General features: G+C 41.8%; 1 protein-coding gene across 1 annotated transcript in view; it reads left to right on the forward strand.

The window, feature by feature from the left end:
• LOC145412139 (protein unc-13 homolog 4B-like) overlaps window positions 1-21,263 on the forward strand; it is a 789,854-nt gene that overhangs the window by 679,615 nt on the left and 88,976 nt on the right. Inside the window, exon 20 of the mRNA XM_080282072.1 lies at window positions 4,189-4,382. Coding sequence (XP_080138198.1) covers window positions 4,189-4,382 — 194 coding nt within the window. The remainder of the gene's footprint in view (window positions 1-4,188; window positions 4,383-21,263) is intronic.

Raw genomic sequence — 21,263 nt, forward strand, 5'->3', positions numbered from 1 at the left:
GGAGGAGGCGAGGTAGGCCAAGGAGAAGGTGGAGAGATATGGTGGATAAATGTGTGAGGAAGAGAGGTTTCGAAGTCGGTGAGGCTAGGGAACTGACAGGAGATCAAGCTGGCTGGATGAATTTTGTGAGGAGAAGTGCATGATCAGGGATTTTTGGCACCCCTTTTTAACATGGCAGCATCTGGATTGACCCTGTCGGATACGATTATGTGAATCTACAGAACGTGGTGAATGTTTTTGGTGTATCCGGTAGAGCCAGGATTCCGTGGGCTTGAATGATGAGTGAATGGAAGTGTGGCCCATTGGATTGGGCAATTTTGGGCTGTCTGGACATTGCTACTCCTCACCCTGCCCTTGGGTGGGAAAGGAGGTCTGGATGATGATGATGATGATGGAATTGACTCATTCTATTTTCTTCAGCTCACTGACGTTTTGTCATAATCCCAAAATTAAGCATGTTTATGAGCAGACAGTACAGTAATCCCCGTAATATCCAGACGCCCAATTTCCGGACATCCCCAGTAACCGGACATTTTCGTCCTGGGATCCAATATTCCCAAAATGGGTAAAAAACTGCAAAAAATTTGAAAAAAATCTTACTTTTTTCCCACCCGTAATCTGAAATTGCCGCGTGGCGCCGAACAGCTGTTACACCATGGTCCCTTCACCCCTTCCTTCCTCCCCCCTCCCCCCTCCCCTATCAGGGTTGCCATTTGGTATTTTTCATTACCAAATGTGGGCCAATTTGGTAATGAAAAATTCGTTTGGTAATGAATCAGAATAATACAATACCAAACAGATTTTTCACATCCACACAGGATGGAGATGGTGGATTGTTTGCTATCTCTGATTAATTTGGTAGCCTATATACTGTGATAATAATCAACATGCTGTTAATTATAAGAAGTGTGATTACATTTATTTCCACTTGTGTATATAATTAGTGAAGAATAGATGCTAGCTTTACGAATTTGGTAATGAAAGGTAAAAATGGTAATGAAAATTGAGGAGTTTGGTAGTGTGGCCGTTGTGATCTGGCAACTCTGTTACCCTGCCATCATCAACAGTCACAGCCTCACTTCGATCGAGAGCAGATGCTTATAGCAATGCAAGCCACAGGTGCTCATTTTTTGTGAATAAACAGTGAATAAACTGCAATACCTCGCCACTAGAACACATGGGCATTTACAGTGTTGTGCAGTGTTAAGAAATTAGAATTTAGAGTGCAAAGGATTAACTGTGGACTGCAAACTGGCGGTTCAAACCAGTCCAGGAGCCAGGGACTTGTAAGTACCCAGAATGTTTAATATTGTATAAACTCACCTCAAAAACCTCATTTTATGGTTCTTTTGCATTTTTTGAGTCTTTTATGTCCCTTATTGGTGTGATTTGGGTCTTAAATAGGTGCAATGCATGTCCAGAGGAAGTTGTATAGGTGTTTTTCTGAGATAGGGTCCATAAGTACAAGCCCAGGAGGCTGGGGCCCAATATCTGGACAGGACCATTATCCGGATATGCCTTTGGCTCTAGTACATCGGATATTAGAGGGATTACTTATATCTTTAGTTCACTTTAATATAAAGAAGAATTCTACTCAAAATTACTCATATATGCCCAATCTTATTGCCTTGTAGGATGTTATATTCATTTGTTTGAAGGTGTTTCAGTGAGAGCTTTTTGTAGAAAATCAATCTATCTATTGCCAGATGCCTCAGTCCCGTTTGGGGTGGCCACAAACAAATTGCCTCCAAGTCGCCCTGTCCCCTGCCATTTCACTGCCCTGCTTCCAACTCACACCCCCCTCTCTCATATACCTCTCCACCCCATCCCTCCATCTCATCCTCGGCCTCCCCCTCCCTCTTACCCCCTCCACCTCACTCACATGCATCCAAATATGGGTAAGAACACAGCTGTATCCCATAGTTTACAGAGGAATGATGTATTTTATTGGCATCTGCTGTCGCACATCACAGCTCATGGATGCTGTATCTCATTATCCAGGCCACCTTTGCATGCGAAGCTTTACACACAATAGACCTTCACTTTTCAAGGTTCTGCATCCCCTTCAACTCACTACCCACCCCATGCATCACAGCTTGTAGGGAGGAGGCTTAGGCCTAGTAGTTAGAGAAGTCATTTGCTGTCTGAATGGATGTGGGTTGGATCCCAGGCTGGGGCAAGTAACAGTTTGATTATTTGAATTTAGTTAAAACAGACTTTGCAGATCTTCCACAAGACCCACTGGAGTGTCATAATATCACCAGTGCTCATACAGATACTAATACAGATACTATTGCATCAGGCTTGATTGATACAGCCTTAGCAAGTATTCAGAATGTAAGATGCTTATTAGCTTCAGAATGGCGACATGTGATGTGTGATATGCATGATACTGCAGGGTCTCAAGGAATGACGTACCCAGCTTATGACTGGAGTTGAACTTATAGGAAAAAAAGGCACATAATAGGTTCCAGCTTTGCACACATAGTAGGCCTGTGATGAAGACTAACCATATAGATTTTCAAGGTTATAGGTCATTGCCAACGTATTCTATGGGTTACAGATTGCAAAGGTCTTATTATAGTAACTTGGCAACATTTTGTTTTCCAACTTTACACACATAATAGGCCTGTGGTAAAGGTAAAGGCAATCAGTTTTCAAAGTTCTGAATCCTCCCTTCTTGCTCATCCATCCCACAGTACCCCACAGGTATTTTTTTTTTTTTTATTTATGTTAAAGCACTGAAGTAGGAACCAAAGATTAGAAGCCTGCAGTATTGTTCCCTCCATGAAGAAATAAAAACAAGATTATAGAGAGCGAAATTCAAGATCCATTTATTTCAAGATGCCTGGGTACAGTGTGTTTGAGAGACTTTAGGTCACAAGCAGTAGGATATGCAGACAGGAAGACAGTTTCAGAGTTTATCTGCTACGTACATGAAGGATTGGGAGTATCAGTTAACTCTTGCATGAAGGAGTTAGACAGAAAAGGGATAAGAATTTGTTGCTAGACAGGTGCTGTGCATCCACCATAGAGGTGGAGGGATGCACACAGACAGTTCAGAGGAACAGTGACCATTGAAGTAACGATAGAAGAGAGATAAAAGATGCAATAGTGTGGCAAAGAGGTAGTGGATGAAGGGAGTCGGCAAGAGGAGGAGAGTTAATGAGACGAAAGCCATTAATTCCACGTTGTTGAGAAGAGCTGTGTGTGGGAAGCCTCCCCACTCATGAGAGTTGTACTTTACTCAGGGGCAAGTAAAACTGTATAAAGTCAACAACTGTGTTGGAGTAAGGAAGGCATGGAGATGGCTTAGCACACCTGATCTCTTGGAAGCAGATTTTCCAAGAGAGAAATGTCAGGACCAACTGCCGAGCCCCAGGCTCCTACGCTCCTCATAGGATTGGATGATGGATGGATGGATGTATGGTAATATGATTTTTCCAAGTTAAATCCCAAGAAAATGAAACCCCAAGTATGTTTAAAGTTGATGCAGGATTGAGTTGTATATTGTTAAAAATTAGAAGGTACTCCTGTGGTAGATTCTGATGGGTCAGAAGATGTAAAAACTGAGTTTTTGATGCATTGAAAACAACAAGATTACTTTTATCCCAATCAAAGGTATGAGCCAAGTTAGACAAAGTGTGCCATAGCCTCATCTCTTGTTTGCTCAAGTAACTGCTGAGATGGACACTGCGGGAAGCAGATGGAAAGGTGAAGGGTGGAGTCATCAGCATATGAGTGGATAGAGTTACATGTTCAGCTTAGAAGGTCATTGATGAATAGAAGGAAGAGAGTTGGTGATTTAATGAACTGAAGGAAGAGAGTTGGTGATTTGATGAACAGAAGGAAGAGAGTTGGTGATAGGACAGAACCCTCAGGAACACCGTTATTGATAGCCCTAGGAGATGAACAGTGGCTACTTACAACAGCAGAATAATTGGAGACAATTAATGATATACCCACTCCCCAAGTCTCTTGAGTATGGATTTTTTTTTTTTTTTTTTTTTTTTTTTTTTTTTAACTGCCTGGTGTGGTGTCTTCTGTAGCCTCTTCCTAGTGTACCTCCAAAGGGAGAGAGTGGAGAGTGTACAATTTGCATAATTATTATTATTTTTTTCCACTCTGTAAAACCTTTATTTTGTTTTTTAATAAATACTGTTCATAACAATCACTTTCTCATTGCAGGTATTCTTCTTGGTAACTGGTAAACTCATTGTGGAGGTCATCATGGCGAGGAATATTGTCAGATCATCAGTAAAACTGGACACATTTGTGCAAGTGAAGCTGGTCCCAAGTGATTGGTTTCCTAATGCCACAAGCCACAAGACTAAAATCCAGAGAAAGTGTGATTCTCCTGTATTTGAGGAAAAGTTTGAATTGTAAGTTTTGCCACCTCATACTTTAGCGAAACTGAATGAATACTGTAATTATAGATTGCATCTGTCAAAAAGCTGTATTGATTTTCTTACCAGACAGTGAACACCTACTTCTCTAGGCATTCAGGGACAGCTTTGTGTACAGATAAAATGTATACTGGGCTAAGCGGGGTTTTAATATGCAGCAGTCGTCTTACATCTACACTTAGCTCCTGTTGTCTCTAAGGGCATGGAGAATGAGAGACAGCTTGGAGATCAGAATTGCATAGATGAAGGTTACTGTAATATATTATGGAGAAGAAAGAGAAGTGTGAGCAGGCTTTCAAAGTTTTCGCCTCTTGACCCATTTCCTCTGCCCTAACACTGGTATTAACCCCGCCACACCAGGCTATTTATGGTGTGGTCATTCTTTCATTGCGGGCATTTTTCCGAAAATAGCTTGTTTTCAAACCTTAAAACAGTAATCCCTCATTCATCCAGGAATGTGGTATCTGGACCGGTTCATTATCTGGATACTGGACCATGGCTATATTAAACCATTAGCCAAATTTACTTGCTATTATCCGGACTTAAAAGTCACCGAGAACTTCGGCCGGCCAGCTGACACATTCAAACATTCGGTATCGTGGTTGCTGGGCTCGAGTCGTGAGCAGGAAGTAGGCTGTAACCCACAACCAGAGCTAAAATGTCTGGTTGCCCCTGTACTGAATGGCCAGTCGTGCGCTGGTCCAATCACTCCCAGCGAAGCTTCAGCACCCAAGTCATATGACTAACCCACATGTGGTGTCAAAATTTCTGTACGCATCCCCATGGAATGTCCAAAGTCACATGGGTAAGTCTTTTCCAACTGCCACCACGCATTGAACACAGACCACAAGCCACGAGTGCATGTTCAGTGACAGCGGTCGTCCGCCTCTCTGCTGAACATCCAAAGTCACCAGGTCACTGGGAGTTTTGTTTCCAAATGGCCACCACACTTCTGACACAGACCAGAAGCCACGAGTAAATGTACGGTAAAAGTACCTGTCCACCTTGTGACAGAAAGGTGAAAATCCTGTCCACAGCCACGCTTCTGCTCCCCTCCCGTCCCTCTTCCATACCCTCCTGGCTTCCCCCTCACTACCTCAGTCCCTCCCCTCCTTCGTGCTGATAGCACTGGCTCATGAGTTTTTAAAGTTTTTGCAATTTATTTGAATACTGTCATATCAAAATTCTGAAGTGACCATAAGAAAGCTCATGAAATTCTACATCTACATGTAGACATGTGCATAATTCTTGGAAGGGCTGGCAAAATTTAGCATGAGGATGGTGGTAAGTTAATGAAGGTAAGTTTTACTGTTGAACACTGTATGTTCTCACTGCATTTCCATACTTTTACTGATCAGTTTTTTGTGTTTTTATTAGCTTATCATATACACTGCTCAAAATAGAATAGTACTCAGGATCATTTTCCTGATTATATTGAGTTTATAGCAAACATATGTTCAATATCATATGCTGATCATGAGAATCATTCACTAATGAGACTCTCAGTGGGATATGACCACTGATTTTCAAAAGATTGGATGAAAACTTTATCTCTGAAAAAGATGAGCACCAAAATGATAATCACACAATGAATCAGATAACACATTTTATTGACTTAATGAGTTTAATTCGACTCCAAATCAACATTAATAATGGGTAGCCGCACCATTGAGTCTCACACACTCTTGACAATGCCTACGCATGGTCAGAATAGTGTTCCGGATCATATTATTGTCAGTGTTCCTCCACTTGTCCTGGAGAGCAGCAATTAAGTCCTGGACATTGGAAACAGAGGGCTGATGGCTCCTAACTCTGTCACCGAGTATACGCCAAATGTTTTCAATTGGATTTAAGTCCGCTGACAAAGCTGGCCACTCCATATGCTCGATATTGTTATCCTGAAGACTTGTGGAGACAAGTCTGGCTCGGTGGGGACGGGCGTTATTGTCCATTAGGATAAAACCAGCACCAATCCGATTTGCCATTGGCAAGACGTGAGGCTGCAGAATATTGTCCCGATAATTCTGGGCATTCATGTTACCCTGGACAATATGGAGGTCTGTACGATGACTGGTGGAGACTCTGGCCCAGACCATTACTGATACACGCCCCCATCGGTCACGTTCTTGACAAACTGAGGGTTGTAACGCTGTTGTACACCTCTCCAGACCCGAATACGACCATCTGGGTGATCAACACTGAAGTGGCTCTCATCAGTGAACAGTACATGTGCCCACTGGTTCACCATCCAATGGAGGTGTTGTCTAGCCTACGCGAGACGAGCTCTGCGATGTGCAACAGTCATCCGAGGCACAATGTTTGGTCTCCTGGAGTGTAGGCCGACTTCATGGAGCCTGTTACGGATGGTTCGGTCACTCAGAGTCCTCCCAGTGGCAGCCTGAAACTCATTCTGTATCCGCCGAGCTGTGAAACAGGGGTCCCAACGTGCCAATAGAGCCATATGACAGTCCTCTCTGTCATCAGTTGTCCTTCCACGACCTGTCCCACATCTCCTATGGTAACTCTGTGTATCCTGGTAGCGATGCCACACGTTCCGAATACACCCCTGACTCACACCCATTAGCTGAGCAACCTGTCGCTGCGTCTGGCCATTGTCGAGCATCGATCATGCTCTAGCACACTGAATCTCATTCAATTGTATTCTCACACCACGAATGACCGACAGAAAGCAAACCAACAGGGTTAGAATTGTCAAAGACATGTTTTAACAACAGAAAACAATCACCTGCAAGTGATTGTGAACTTGCACTTCTGACCTGACTTGGGAGAGCTGCTTTTTGAGTCATGACCAACGAAGCATGGCTGAAACAAAACATGACAAAATGAACACGATACACTCCTGAATAGAAATTAAGTATCATATTTGGAATAATTTATATCGTGATTGAGATAATTACCAAAACATCCTTGAATACTAGTCTATTTTGAGTATTGTAGTATAAACACCAGCAAAAATGATGGTGTGCCACTTATAATACCAATTTAACCAATTTCCGGTGGCATATATGGCCGTGGAATTATTTTGTGGCCCGGGACCAGCTATCACTGGTGTCAGATAACTGATTTTCCAACCGTCCTGAGGTATTTTGTGGATGTTTATTGCTTATGCATTGTTTCCTTGGTGTTTAGCTTTAATATGGACAGTCCTATGTGTGTTTTGGTGTCTAAATATGGCAGATTGACCAGAAAACAGTGCCAAAATTCGGATGGGTACTGTACATTCAGTAGTGTATGGGTAAGGTTTTTTTCTTTTATTTCATGGTTTTCTTGGTGTTTAGTATTATTTTAGATATTCCAGTGTGTGTTTTGATGTCTAAATATGCCATATTGACCTGAAAACGGTGCCAAAATTAGGAGGGACACTGTACATACAGCAGTGTATAGGTAGTTTTTTTTTTTTTTGTGCAGTCCCACCACGTCTTTCCCCTTCCCCCTACCCCTCCCCTCCTTCCCACCTCTCCCTGCTGCACGTCCCCACCACAACACCATTACTTCTAAACCGCTACTGAGTTAATCACGTCAGTTCTATAACCAATTATTTTCTTTCTCTCTCCTCGCTACTTCCTGACGAGTCTATTCACCTTAGCCTCGACGTACTCCGAAACACCACTGGATTTTACCACATCAGTCACATGACCTTTTGTGTGTGTATTTACCTAATTGTATTTACCTAATTGTGATATACGGGAAATGAGCTATGCTCGTGGGGTCCTGTCTGTTTCTCAATAAGTCAAATTTAGCTTTAAACTCGTTTAAGTTTTTAGACTGGACGATCTCTTTGTCCAGGCTATTCCACAGGTCTGTACATCTATATGGAAAACTATATTTCTTCATATCCTTCAAGCAGCTTGGCTTCATCAGTTTCATTCTGTGTCCTCTTGTTACTCTCTTATCCCATAAAAACAGATCTTCTTTGTCAATTTTATCTACTCCCACCATGGTCCTGAACAATGCAATCATGTTGCCTCTCTTTCTCCTTTCTTCTAAGGAAGGCAAAACCAGCTTTTCCAGCCTCTCTCTGTACGACAAATCTGTCAGACTGGGGACCATTTTGGCTGCTGTTCTTTGTATTCTGTCAATCTTATTTATATCTTTCTTTTTGTGTGGGGACCACACTACTGCTGCATATTCTAACCTGGGGTGAATCATGGCCACTATCAATTTTTTCATCAACTCCTCATCCATACAATGAAAAGCTACTCTTATATTAGTCAGGAATTTATACGTCTCTCAAACTGCCATGTTAATGTGTTTTTCAGGTGACAAACTGTCCTGGACCGGCACTCCCAAATCTTTCTCTTCTCTCACTTTTGTAATTGGTTCGTTACCCTTCAAATAATTCAATTATGGCCTCCTGGTACATTTACCCATTTCCAGTATTGTACATTTCTTTGCATTAAGTTTCATTTCCCACAACTGGCTCCAATCGTGTATCCTATCCAGATCCTCCTGCAGGATTTTACAATCCTCCTCAAGCTCTACCTTCCTCAAGATCTTTGCATCATCAGCAAACAGACTTGTATAACTGTTCACTCCATCTACCGTATCATTTAAATAAATCAGGAACATTACTGGTGCCAACACTGAGCCCTGTGGGACTCCACTTGTTACCTCCCTCCATCTAGACATCCTATCCTTGATTACTGTCCACATTTGTCTGTCTCTCAAAAAGTCTCTCATCCTTTCCAGTAGGTTCCCCTTCAGTCCTCCTATATGCTCTAGTTTCCACATTAGTCTCTTATGGGGTACCTTGTTGAAGGCCTTCTCCAAATCTAAATACACACATTCCACCCAACCATCTCTTTCCTGTAGCACATCAATTGCTCTTGAGTAATAACTCAACATGTTGGAAACACATGACCTTCCACTTCTAAATCCAAACTGGCTATCAGCCAAGATAGTCATCTCTTCCAGATATTTTATCCATCTATCTTTCAGAATTCTTTCGCACAGTTTTGCGACCATGCTGGTTAGGGACACTGGTCTATAATTCAGGGGTTCTTCCCTGTTTCCTTCCTTTTAAATTGGTACCACATTTGCCCTCTTCCATTCTTGAGGCACTTTCCCCTCTTCCAGAGAACACACAATTAAACTGTAAATCTTATCTGCAGTTGTTTTCTGCATTCCTTCAGTACCCAATTAGAGATTCCATCTTGTCCTGGGACTTTCCTTACATCTTGAGTTTCCTGTAATTTATGCACTTCCTGTACTTCCACTTTTATATCTTTTATCACTACATTTCTTGTCACTCCCTCCTCTTCCGCAAACTCCTTTTCATCAGTGAAAACTGACTGGAAACATTTGTTCATTATTTCTGCTTGCATTGCTGCATCTTTATAGACCTCTCCTTCTACTTTCAGTTTGGTGATTCCTTCCTTTTTTTTCAGTTTGCAATTGACAAATCTATAAAACTGTTTGGGTTCATCCTTACATTTATCTATTATACCTTTTTCAAAGTTCGTTTCTTCCTCCCTACATATTCTTGTGTATTCATTTCTAGTTCTTTTATATTCTTCCTTTGTTCTGTTATTGCCTCTCTTTCTCCAATTGTTCCACGCCGTGTCTCTGTTTTTTTTTTGCTATCATACACCTTCTGTTAAACCACTCTTTTTACCTGTTTTCTTTCCCCCTTACTCTTGACACAAATTTTTCCACTCCCGAATTGTAGAGGCCTAGAATAATATCCCACTTCCTTTGTATCTCTCTTATTTCTCTGAATTTTCTCCAATCTGCATTTTCAAAAAATTTTCTTAATCCTGTAAAGCTTGCTTTCCCAAAATTGTATCTTCCCTGTCTATAAAGCTCGTCTCTTGGCTCCACATTCCCTGTTATCATCTGGAACTCAATGACCACATGATCACTTTTTCCAACAGGACACAGATATTTCAAGGATTCTATTACTTTGGGTTCTTTGGTAAACAGTAAGTCTAGTCTTGCTGGTGTGTCCTCACCTTGGAACCGTGTCTCTTCTTTGACCCATCGCGTCATCACATTGTTCATTGTTATATTTAATAATATAGTGCCCCACGAATCTTCGCTGCCTCCTGAGTCCCATTTGCCTCCATGTCACCGTGTCCCCGGCCATTTCACCTCCCTGCTCCCAGCTCACCCCCCCCTGCCTCTCTCTCATATACCTCTCCACTCCATCCCTCCATCTCATCCTTGGCCTCCACCTCACTCACATACACTCTCCTCATTAGTCTCTCACTCTCCATCCTCTTCATATGACCAAACTACCTCATTGTGTTTCTCCTGACGCTTCCTATCACATCCACATCCACACCACAACGATCCTTCACTTCCTCGTTTGTTAGTCTGTCTCTCCACGTGACTCCACATGCTCCTCTCAAATAACTTTATTTATTTCCACAGTTCTTACTCTTGACTTCTGTTCCTCCAACAGGGTCAAAGCTTCACTTCTCTACATTAGAGCTGGTATCACAATACTATCATGTAACTTTTTCACACGTGGAAGTTGAAACAGAGGAGTGAGCGGGCTTCGAAGCGGAGGGAGAGGAAAACAAAGGCTGTGATGTTGCCAGTTTTACTTTTATCTGCATTTTCGCAAGACGTTTTATTTAATAACTCAATATAGATATACAATAGCATTGTAATTCCTTACAAAAATCATTAAAACACATTATTTACATCAAATATTATTAGGCTGTGGATGTTTGATGTAAATAATATGTTTTAACGATTTTTGTGAGGAATTGCCTGTACTACTATTAATGAATAATGTATTCTTAATTTATTATTATTTACTAATAATAATAATTTAAAAAATATTAAAATACATTATCTCTGTTGAAGCACTTTAAGAAATGCTACTACCCTCTGTCCCTCCCACCTCCACCCAGCAGAACCCTCGTGACCCTCCCCGAGCCTCCCCCATCCCTTGTCCAGACATACAGGAAGCTCCCAAGACTACATGTCCCATTGATTGCACAGTGCGCAATCCACAGGACAGGTGCGCAAGCACAAATTTAGTTGTGCAAGCACAACTAAATTTGCACTTACGCACCTGCCTTTTCATGTGCAAAAGTGCAATATTTCGCATGGTCTCGTGCGGTGCGCAATGCGCAAACGATATATTAACTGGAGCGCAACAGTGCACAATTGCGCTTTGCGCAAGTGCTTGCCCACCTGCCCAACACTGATTATTATGGAACAGTCTTGTAGGCTTCTGGCCTTTGGTTCCGTCTTGATCACATAAAAAAAGAGAAAAAAAATGAGAACCCAAAGTGATTGTCAGTACCCTCCAGCTGTTCCTCAGCCTTGGAGGGGACCCTTGATGAAGACTTGGTCTGGCCTAAGACATACCATACTTTAGGTGGATGGCAGAGGTGTTTTTTGATATTTTAGGTTAAGTGGCACATGACCCTTGGAGTATCCTTATTGAGCCCGTTATATCAACCTCAGTATACAATAAATTGTTATGCAATAAGTATTCAGTTGATGTAACCCCATCACATCCCAAAGCATGACTACAATATATGGTTGCCACCTAACATTGTAAATGATTTCCTGGGTTACAGGAAACCATTTGGCTTTTCAAGCAGCATTAGAGCCTTAACTTTGGAGTTTAACTTTACTCTTGACCTTTACTGAAGTAAATTTCAAGTCCATCAGGTTTAGTCTCCAGACAGCTATCAAGCAGTAGTGGGTCAGGGGCATCCCTGACACTGTCTGGATTCACATGACTCATCTATGACTCCATGCTGCTTTTTTGCTTCACTACATGGGATGATATTGTACCCTGATGAGTGAAGCATCTGTAGTGTCCACCCAGAAGCCAGACCTTATACAGTATTTCCCTGCACCTTGCTCTGGCAAAGTGCTGTCAGCCACAATGGGGCACTGGTTTCCTACACAGCGTATGTACTGTATTGTACCTGTAGGACAACCTCACAGAAACACCTGCTTTCCTGTTGTTGAGGACTCTCCTCAGCCAGAGCAACTGGGGTTAAGCAGCAACAGCTGCAAATGCTTGATGGTTGCAAATGATTTTCGCTTTGCCGTAATTGCATATCTCCGATTAACTTCTGGCAGGCCATTCTTCTTGCCCTCTTCAGTCTGCCAAGCCGTGTCTGTACATGACGGTTTGGCCACAAGGAGGCACTGGTTCCCTATACAGTGTATGTACTGTATTGTACCTGTAGGACATCCTCACAGAGACACTAGCTTTCCTGTGGTTGATGAATCTCCTCAGCCAGAGCAACTGGGGTTAAGCAGCAACAGCTGCAAAGGCTTGATGGTTGAAAATGAAATTCGCTTTGCCGTAACTGCATATCTCAAATTATCTTCTGGTAGGCCATTCTTCTTGCCCTCTAGAGTCTGCCAGCTGTGTCTGTAAATGACTTGGTTTGGTTTTGGCATGGAGCCTCAGACAAAGAGACTTTTGCCTATGTAGCATCAAATCTATTAAAAAAAGAAAAAACTATGATGGTATCAAATATGGGCCAAACTGTCTCATTTACTAGGGTTTTCTCAGTATCTGAGAAATTCTCATTTCTACAAGGCATCATCAGCTGATGAAGGACATCAGCAACAGAACCACCAGAAGTCCATGAAGTGGCTTTATGCCATAAAGTGATACTCACATGGATCAAAAGTCCTTGTAGTTGAAATGGAGCCACTTAATACAATGGATGCACTTCGATGTGCTTGGCATTGTTCCCCACAGGCTTACTGCAGTGAAAGGATGGGTTCCATGTAATAGTTATTTCCCAACAAAGACCCAACATCACCCCATCCCTAGGTGGGGAAAGAGGTTTGAATGATGATGTTAATGATAATAACATTGATGATGGCTGAACAAAAATTGTGCACAATTTGAAAGTAAAGGAACTACATCATTAAGGGGAGACAGTTCATTTTTTTGGTTGAAAATGAAATTATGCATCAATTTACATGAAATTTTACTGGATAATAGCTATAGTTGGCAAAATTAATCCCTGAGCTTTATTTTTAAATGATTAATTTAATCACTGATATTTTTAAAATGATTATATGTCTGCTCACTTAGGAGCAGTAGTCAGTGAAAGTTAGGTTAAATATATTAAGGTTTTACCGAATATTTTTTTCTTTTCTTCATGGATCGTCCTGAAACTTTCTACACGCTTAAGTAGGTATCATAGCTATTATCCAGTAAAGTTTAATGTAGATTGATGCATAATTTCATTTTCATTAAAAAAAATGAACTGTCATCCCTTAAAGGAAAGTATGATACTGAGATAAAACCAGGCAACACTGCCCCTGTTTCTTTCAGTCTGACAGCAATAAATACCATCTTTTAAGAAAAAGAAAAAAAGAAAAGAAGGGTGTTTGCAAGATCCCCACAGACAGGTGGAGTGTGATATGATTATCTTCCTTGGAAGGGAGCCCAACTGGATTGTCACAATGTGCTGAAACCACTGGTGTGTGAAAATATTTTCCAGTTTGAGCTTTCTAAAGGCAAAAGCAGTTACCCCTCTTGGAAACAGACCCCACGAGTTATGATAGTGTTACTGCCTATAATTATGATTATTTCATTCATTCATTCATTCATCATCTAATCCAGTGTTGCCCCATGAGGAGCTAAGGAGCCTGGAGCTAGGCAAGTTTGTCCTGACATTTAAGATGAAAGTGACCAACCTCACTCATCCCTGAGTGGTTTTACGTGAGCAATAAACTCCAACCATCCCTTGGATAGAAACTTGTAGTGGCTCAATCCAATTGGGGCACCTTATTTGCCCACTAAATCACATTGTGCCATAGTATGGCAATGTGGTTACCACCCAGTGGTTTCCTGGTTTACAGGAAACCATTTGGCGTGTCACTCAGTCTAGTGTCACCTGTAGACAGAAGGAAGAGGAAAGAAATAAGGAAAGAAGGACAGAAGAGGAAGGATGGAAAGAAGGAAGGAAGAGAGGAAAGGGCAGGCATCAGAGAGCAGCACTACATTGAGTGAGTGGATGGTGAGTGCCTCTGCCAACTACTACAGTACTTATTATTATTATTATTATTATTATTATTATTACCTCCACCAAGAAGGTTATGGTTTTGCTGGTGCTGGTTTGTTTGTTTCTTTGTTTTTGTTTATTTGTTTGTTTGTCTGTCTGTTAGCAGTTTTAATCAAAATGTTATGAATGGCTTCTGATGAAATTTTGTGGAAGAGTGGGCCATGGGCCAAGGAAGAAATGATTAAAATTGGGGGCGGATCCAGATTCGGATAGGGAGTATCTTGCACAATACAGTAAAATCTCCATGTGACGGACTGAAGTATACCAGAATTCGCTGTTATTGGAGTTGAGGAACCGACCAGACTAAATTCTTATTTATTAGAAAAAGTCCAAGGGTGATGAGTGATAAGTGAAATATACAGACAAAGTGAACATCTTTAGTTTGTAAGATTGTAAATACAGTAATAAGGTGTATAAACTGTACAGTACAGTACAGTAATACCTCAATATTCGATACCTCTAGACATAATACCTCGGCTTAATGATGGACATAGAAATACCACCATACCCCGCCTAACGATGGCCAATCCCTGGTTTAATGATGGGTCTTGATTTTTTTACGAACTGTGATGATATTTTAGACCAAACTTGTGTGTTTAGGTTAATTTATAAATGTTTTTAGACTTAGATTAATGTGTTTTGGTCATAGTTGGGGTGAACATTGTCATATTGGGGTACAGGTTACTAAACTTGTTTTCCAGACTTGTATTTGATGATTTTCAGATTTTATTTGTTGGTTTTAGTTAGTTATTTACAGGTGTTAGGCTTAGGTTAGCTTCCTTGACGGCTGTTGGGCCATTTAGATTGGCTTTAAACTTGTTTTTGGGCTCATTTGGGTGGGTTTTGGACTTGGTTTGGGGGGAAATCAAAGGCTGGTAAATGCTCCACATTACATGTTAAAATTTCCCTGATATACGATACCCCGCCTAACGATGGGGTTTCACTAAACCAATTACATCATTAAACTGGGGTATGCCTGTATTTGAAATATGTTTAAAATTAAGTTGTAACAATAAAGTATTTTCTAAGTGCTTCCCCTCTCCCTAGGTTAAAATGAATGTATCTGAATGCAGATGTGGTGGTGTACGCAGGTGTCCAGGTACTCCTTCCATCCCCTCTCTTCTTCCCCCCATCCCAGCTATGGGGCTTTGCCTGGGCACAGAGAGTAAAACTCCACTGACAAATTTGCCCCCAGAAGTTGGTTATATTAGTATAAATTGTTAACCATCATCTTCAGTGGTGTTTATGCTATAAGATAAGCTAAAAAAACACACAAAACTGATGAATAAAAGAACTGAAATGCAGTGAGAATAAAACTTGTCCAAGCATAAAAATAGCTTCAAATAACTTCCTAACATCCTAGCCCAAAATTTTGCCTACACCTTGCAAGAGCATGGTGTAGGCAAAATTTTGAGGGGAGTAGACTGTAGCACCAGTTGAGCAGGGCAGTACTCCCAAGGTGGATGGAAAGCTGAGGACAAGGAGAGCTGGAACTCCTGTTTCATCAACCGTTAGGACTAGTTCCTGACCATCTCCTTTTGCTGAACTTTTTCAGTGTTTCAGTGAAACAGAGAGTAGGCCAGCATGCTCTCCAATACAAGTTCTCTATCAACACCAAACTTCATGCACATTACACACTACACTTCCTTTTCAAAATTAAAAAAAAGAAAAATGGCATCTAATAACCAAGCCTCGGATTCCCGAGGGGGGGGGACCATAAATGCCCCCACCATCTGCCCCTCTCCTGGTGGTGATTCAACGAGCTGCCTGAAACCACTGTCTGACTCCCTTCTTCTTCATTTCTGCAACATTCGTGGCCTTTCCTCTAACTTCCCTCTATTGAGCATCATCTCCCCTCCTCAAAACCTCACATTTTCATCTTAACTGAGACTCAGCTGTCTGAGGCAACTGATAGCAAACCCTTTTCTGTATCCACCCACTTTCCCTATACTCAATTCAAAGCCAAAGATGGCTGTTGTGTATATGTATGCAATGACTTATCTTGCTCTCGTGTTCCTGAACTTGATTCTTCTGAATTCTCTACTCTCTGGCTTCAGCTTTCCTGTCATTCTCTAAATATATCTGTGCTGTTTACTTATCCCCAAATTCTACTGACTGTGAAAAATTCTTCGGCTATCTTACATCTATAATGGAACACATTCAATCCATTTCTCCTTTTTCTGAAATCTCCATTCTAGGAGATTTCAATGTTCACCACTACTTTTGACTCTCCTCTCCTTTCACTGATCCACCTGGTGAACAAGCCTACATCTTTTCTATCTTTAATGACCTAGAGCAGCTTGCACAGCACCCAACCCATATCCCTGACCGCCTTGGAGAGAGCTCCAACATACTTGACTTCTTCCTTACATCTAATACTTCTGCTTACCTGTTAGTCTTTCCTCTCCGTTGGGCTCCTCTGATCACAACCTTATTACCTTAACCTGTCCTATCACTCCAGTACAGCCTGTGGACCTTCCAAAGAAACATTGATTGTTGCACTTTGGAGCTGCTGATTGGGAGGCCCCTAGGCAGTACGTACTTCTTTGATTTTCCCTGGAGTCATTATTGTTATTACTTCCATGGCCAGGAGCCATCTGAGTGTGCATGCGCATTATGGAGGTTATTCTCTCGGGCATAGAAGCATACATTCCTTTCTTATATCCTTTGACTAATGCAAGAAAGCCTTGGTTTAACCATGCTTGTTCTAATGCTGTCCACAACAATGAGAGGGCCTATAAAAGATACAGGAGCCAACCCAGCCCTGAATCACATCTTTTTTATGTTTCTGCCTGGATATGTGCTAAGTCTGTTCTTCACTCTGCTAAAAATAATTTCATTTGTACTAAATGCTCTCAACTCTCCAACTCCATTTCTTCCCACTTCTTCTGGTACCTTTGCCAAAAACCTTTCTAACAACTTTACCTCATCATCCTTCCCTCTTCTTTTCTACACTGATGGCTCTGTAGCCATTTCTTCTACTGATAAAGCAGAACTCTTCGCTCAGACTTCCTCCTCCAATTCCACTTAGGCGATTCAGGTGCTGTTCTCCATCACTTCCCCCTCGTGGCTGACATTAAAATTTCTTCAGCTGATGTATTTTCTGCCATCATTGGCCCTAACACTCAAGGCATATGGGCCTGATGGGGGTCCCTCTTGTTGTCCTCAAGAACTGTGCTTTTGTGTTTGCACCCTGCCTAGGTAAACTCTTTCACCTTTGTCTATCAATTTGTACCTTTCCTTCTTGCTGGAAGTTTGCTCTCATTCAGCCAGTCCCAAAGAAAGGTGACCATTCCGAACCCTCTAACTATCGCCTAATTGCTTTAACATCCTATGTCTCAAAAGTTTTTGAGTCTCTTCTTAACAAAAATTTTAAAGCATCTTTCCTATCATAACCTTTCTGATTGTCAGTATGGATTCCGTCAGGGATGCTCCACTGGTGATCTGCTCACCTGCCTTTCAGACTCCTTGTCATCCTCCTTTTGGTACTTTGGTGAAAGCCTTGCCATTGCACTTCACATCTCAAAGGCTTTCGATCGAGTCTGGCACAGATCTTTAATTTCCAAACTGCCCTCTTACGGTTTCTATCCTTCTGTCTGTGCCTTCATCTGTAGCTTCCTTTCTGGTCGTTCTATAGCTGCTGTTGTAGATGGCCATCGTTCTTCAAGATCTGTCAGTAGTGGTGTTCCTCAGGGCTCTGTCCTATCACCAACTCTCTTCCTTTTATTCATCAATGACCTTCTAAGCTGTACATCTAACCCTATCCACTCATACGCTGATGACTCCATCCTTCACCTTTCCATTCAGTTCTAGTAACATCCATCTCAGCATTTACTTCAACATACAAGGGATGAGACTATGGCACACCTAATCTCTGACTTGGCTCGTATATCTGACTGGGGTAAAGATAATCTTGTTGTTTTCAGTGCATCAAAAACTCATTTCATACACCTATCAACCCGACAAAATCTTCCACAGGAGTACCCACTAATATCTAGCTTAATCCTGCATCATCCTTAAACATACTTTGGGGTTTCATTTACTCGGACTTATCTTGGAAAGATCATATTACATCTCTTGCAAAATCTGCTTCCAGGAGATTAGGTGTGCTAAGCTTCTTTACCTCTGCACAGTTGTTGACTTTATACATGGGTTTTATTCATCCCTGTGTAGAGTACAACTCTCGTGTGGGAAGGCTCCCCACATACAGCTCTATTCAATAGGTTGTAGTCAAAGGCTCTTTGTCTCATCAACTCTCCTACTCTTACTGGCGCCCTTCAACCTCTGTCTCTTTGCCGCACTATTGCATCTTTATCTTTTTTCTATCTCTACTTCAATGGCCACTGCTCCTCTGAATTGTCAGTTTGCATCCCTCCGCCTCTACAATGGGCAAGTAGCACCCATCTGTCCAACTCTCTAATGCAAGAGTTAAGCGTTACTCTCAGTCCTTCATTTATGCAATAGGTCAGCTCTGGAACTGTCTCCCTCTGTCTGTATTTGCTACTTCCTATGATCTCCAGTCTTTCAAACGCATTGTGTCCAGGCATCTCAAAATGAACGGATCTTGAATTAGGCTCTCATTCATATTGTTTTTATTTTTTTTTCTTGGAAAGAATGGGTTTGTGGGCTCCTGGCCTTTGGTTCCTTCTTCCTTGCATTTAAAAAAAAAAAAAAAAAAAAAAAAAAAAAAAAAAAAAAAAAAAAAAAGGCATATGTCTAGATGCAGAATTTCACAAGCTTTCTTGTGGTGTTTTAAAAATATTGACATGACCAATAGCTTTCAAATAGATCGCCAAAAACTATTAAAAAAAAAAAATCGTTGAGCATGGTAGGATGGAGGAGGGATGGGGGAGAAGAAGGGGGGTGGAAGGGATATCTGTGTATTTACCTAGTTGTGACATACAGAAAATGAGCTATGCTCATGTGGTCCCATCTCTGTTTCTCGATAAGTCAAATTTTGCTTTGAACTTGTTTAAATATTTACACTGGATGATCTCCTTGTCCAGGCCATTCCACAGATCTGTGTGTCAGTATGGAAAACTATATTTCTTTATATCCTTCAAGCAACTTGGCTTTTTCAATTTTATTCCCTGTCCTCTTGTTACTCTCCCATCCTATACAAACAGATCTTCTCTGTCAATTTTTTCTTTACTCCCATCATGGCCTCGAACACTGGAATCATGTCACTCCTCTCTTACCTTTCTTCTAAGGAAGGTAGATCTGGGTTTTCCAGCCTTTCTCTGTATGACAGATCTGCCAGGCTAGGGACCATCTTGGTTGCTGCTCTTTGTATTCTCTCGATCTTGTTTATATCTTTCTTTTTGTTGGGGGACCACATTACTGCTGCATATTCCAACCTGAGGCATATCATGACCAACATCAATTTTTTCATCATCTCCTCATCCATTTAATGAAATGCTACACTTATGTTAATCAAGAGATTATACAGTACTCGTCAAAATTATTCAGTGTTGTCCGCCAGGCGCGCAATACTTATGACCAAAAAAGAATCACCCATTTTGGGGGGTAAAAATTGAGCCACAAGTTTGCGCTGCGAGCATGATGTCACGGTAGCCTGAGGCCTTCCGACGCGCTGGTTGGTTCCCGCCTCAGTCGCCCACAAGCTGCCTGAGAGAGAGGAACTCCGCCGTTTGTCCCTCTCAAATTGCGCCATGTTTTACCGAGTGTCCCGCAGTGTGTTGGGGTTTACCACTTTCTTATGGCACCTATCCGTGAACTATTGAGTGAAATCATATCCCAGATCATTGCTCTAAAGGAGGCAGGCCACCAGACAAAGGAAATTAGTGAATTGGTTGGTGTGGCACGATCGACAGTGCATCGTTGGTGTGCGCGGTTTCGGTTGGAAAACAGTGGTGAAGTTCCCACAAAGAAACCGAGGTCTGGTAGGCCTAGGAAAACTTCCCCAAGGTCTGTTAATGTTTTAAAACGTGCAGTAGAGTTTAATCCTCGTGTGAGTGCAAGGAAAATTAAGGAGAGCAACCCGGAAGTATTTGGTGAGGTGTCAGTGAGAACAGTGTCTCATAGGGTGCATGAGCTTGGTTACACAAGTCATAGGCCTGTGAAAAAGCCTCTTCTCACCAAGAGCCAGAGAATTCGTAGGCTTGCCTTTGCTAATAAATATCTAAACTGGGGTGAGGAGCAATGGTTGTCAGTGTTGTGGTCTGATGAGGCAACGTTTAGTGTTACCTGTAACAGAGGAGCACGTGTGTATCGACGCAAAGGTAGTGACCCACTAGACCCACGGTATGTAGAAAGCACAGTTAAACATCCTGATTCACTCATGGTGTGGGCTTGTTTCTCAGGTCAAGGTCTGGGGAAGCCTGTTGTGCTTCCCAAGAATGTTAGAGTGAATCAGGATGTTTATCTGGAGCTTCTGTGTGATCATTTACCAGACTCCTTCGAGCTAACAGGTGCACGAGTGTTTCAGCAGAACGGTGCACCTGCTCATAAGGCCAAATCGGTCACCAATTGGCTTCGTGACTGCGAGGTATCATTCATGACAGACTGGCCAGGAAATAGCCCAGACCTCAACCCGATTGAAAACCTCTGGTACCTCGAAAAGAAGAGTCTCCAAGGGAAGGACGTTAGCTCTCTGCCTAAGCTGGAAGCTGCCATTCGTGACTCCTGGGACAAAATACTCCTCCAGCACCTCAGGAGCCTCACCCTTTCACTTCCAAGACGTCTCAGGTCCGTGAAGAAACGTAAAGGCTACCCTACGAAGCACTAAAGGTAAATAAAATGCATTATTTATATGTTTTTTCAATGTTGAAAGGTTTGTTTCTTAGGAGGGACGCAGGGCGCTCAATAATTC

This window comes from Coenobita brevimanus, chromosome 92 (genome assembly GCF_032717465.1).
Source record: "Coenobita brevimanus isolate Jiangsu-jjx chromosome 92, ASM3271746v2, whole genome shotgun sequence".
NCBI lineage: Eukaryota > Metazoa > Arthropoda > Malacostraca > Decapoda > Coenobitidae > Coenobita > Coenobita brevimanus.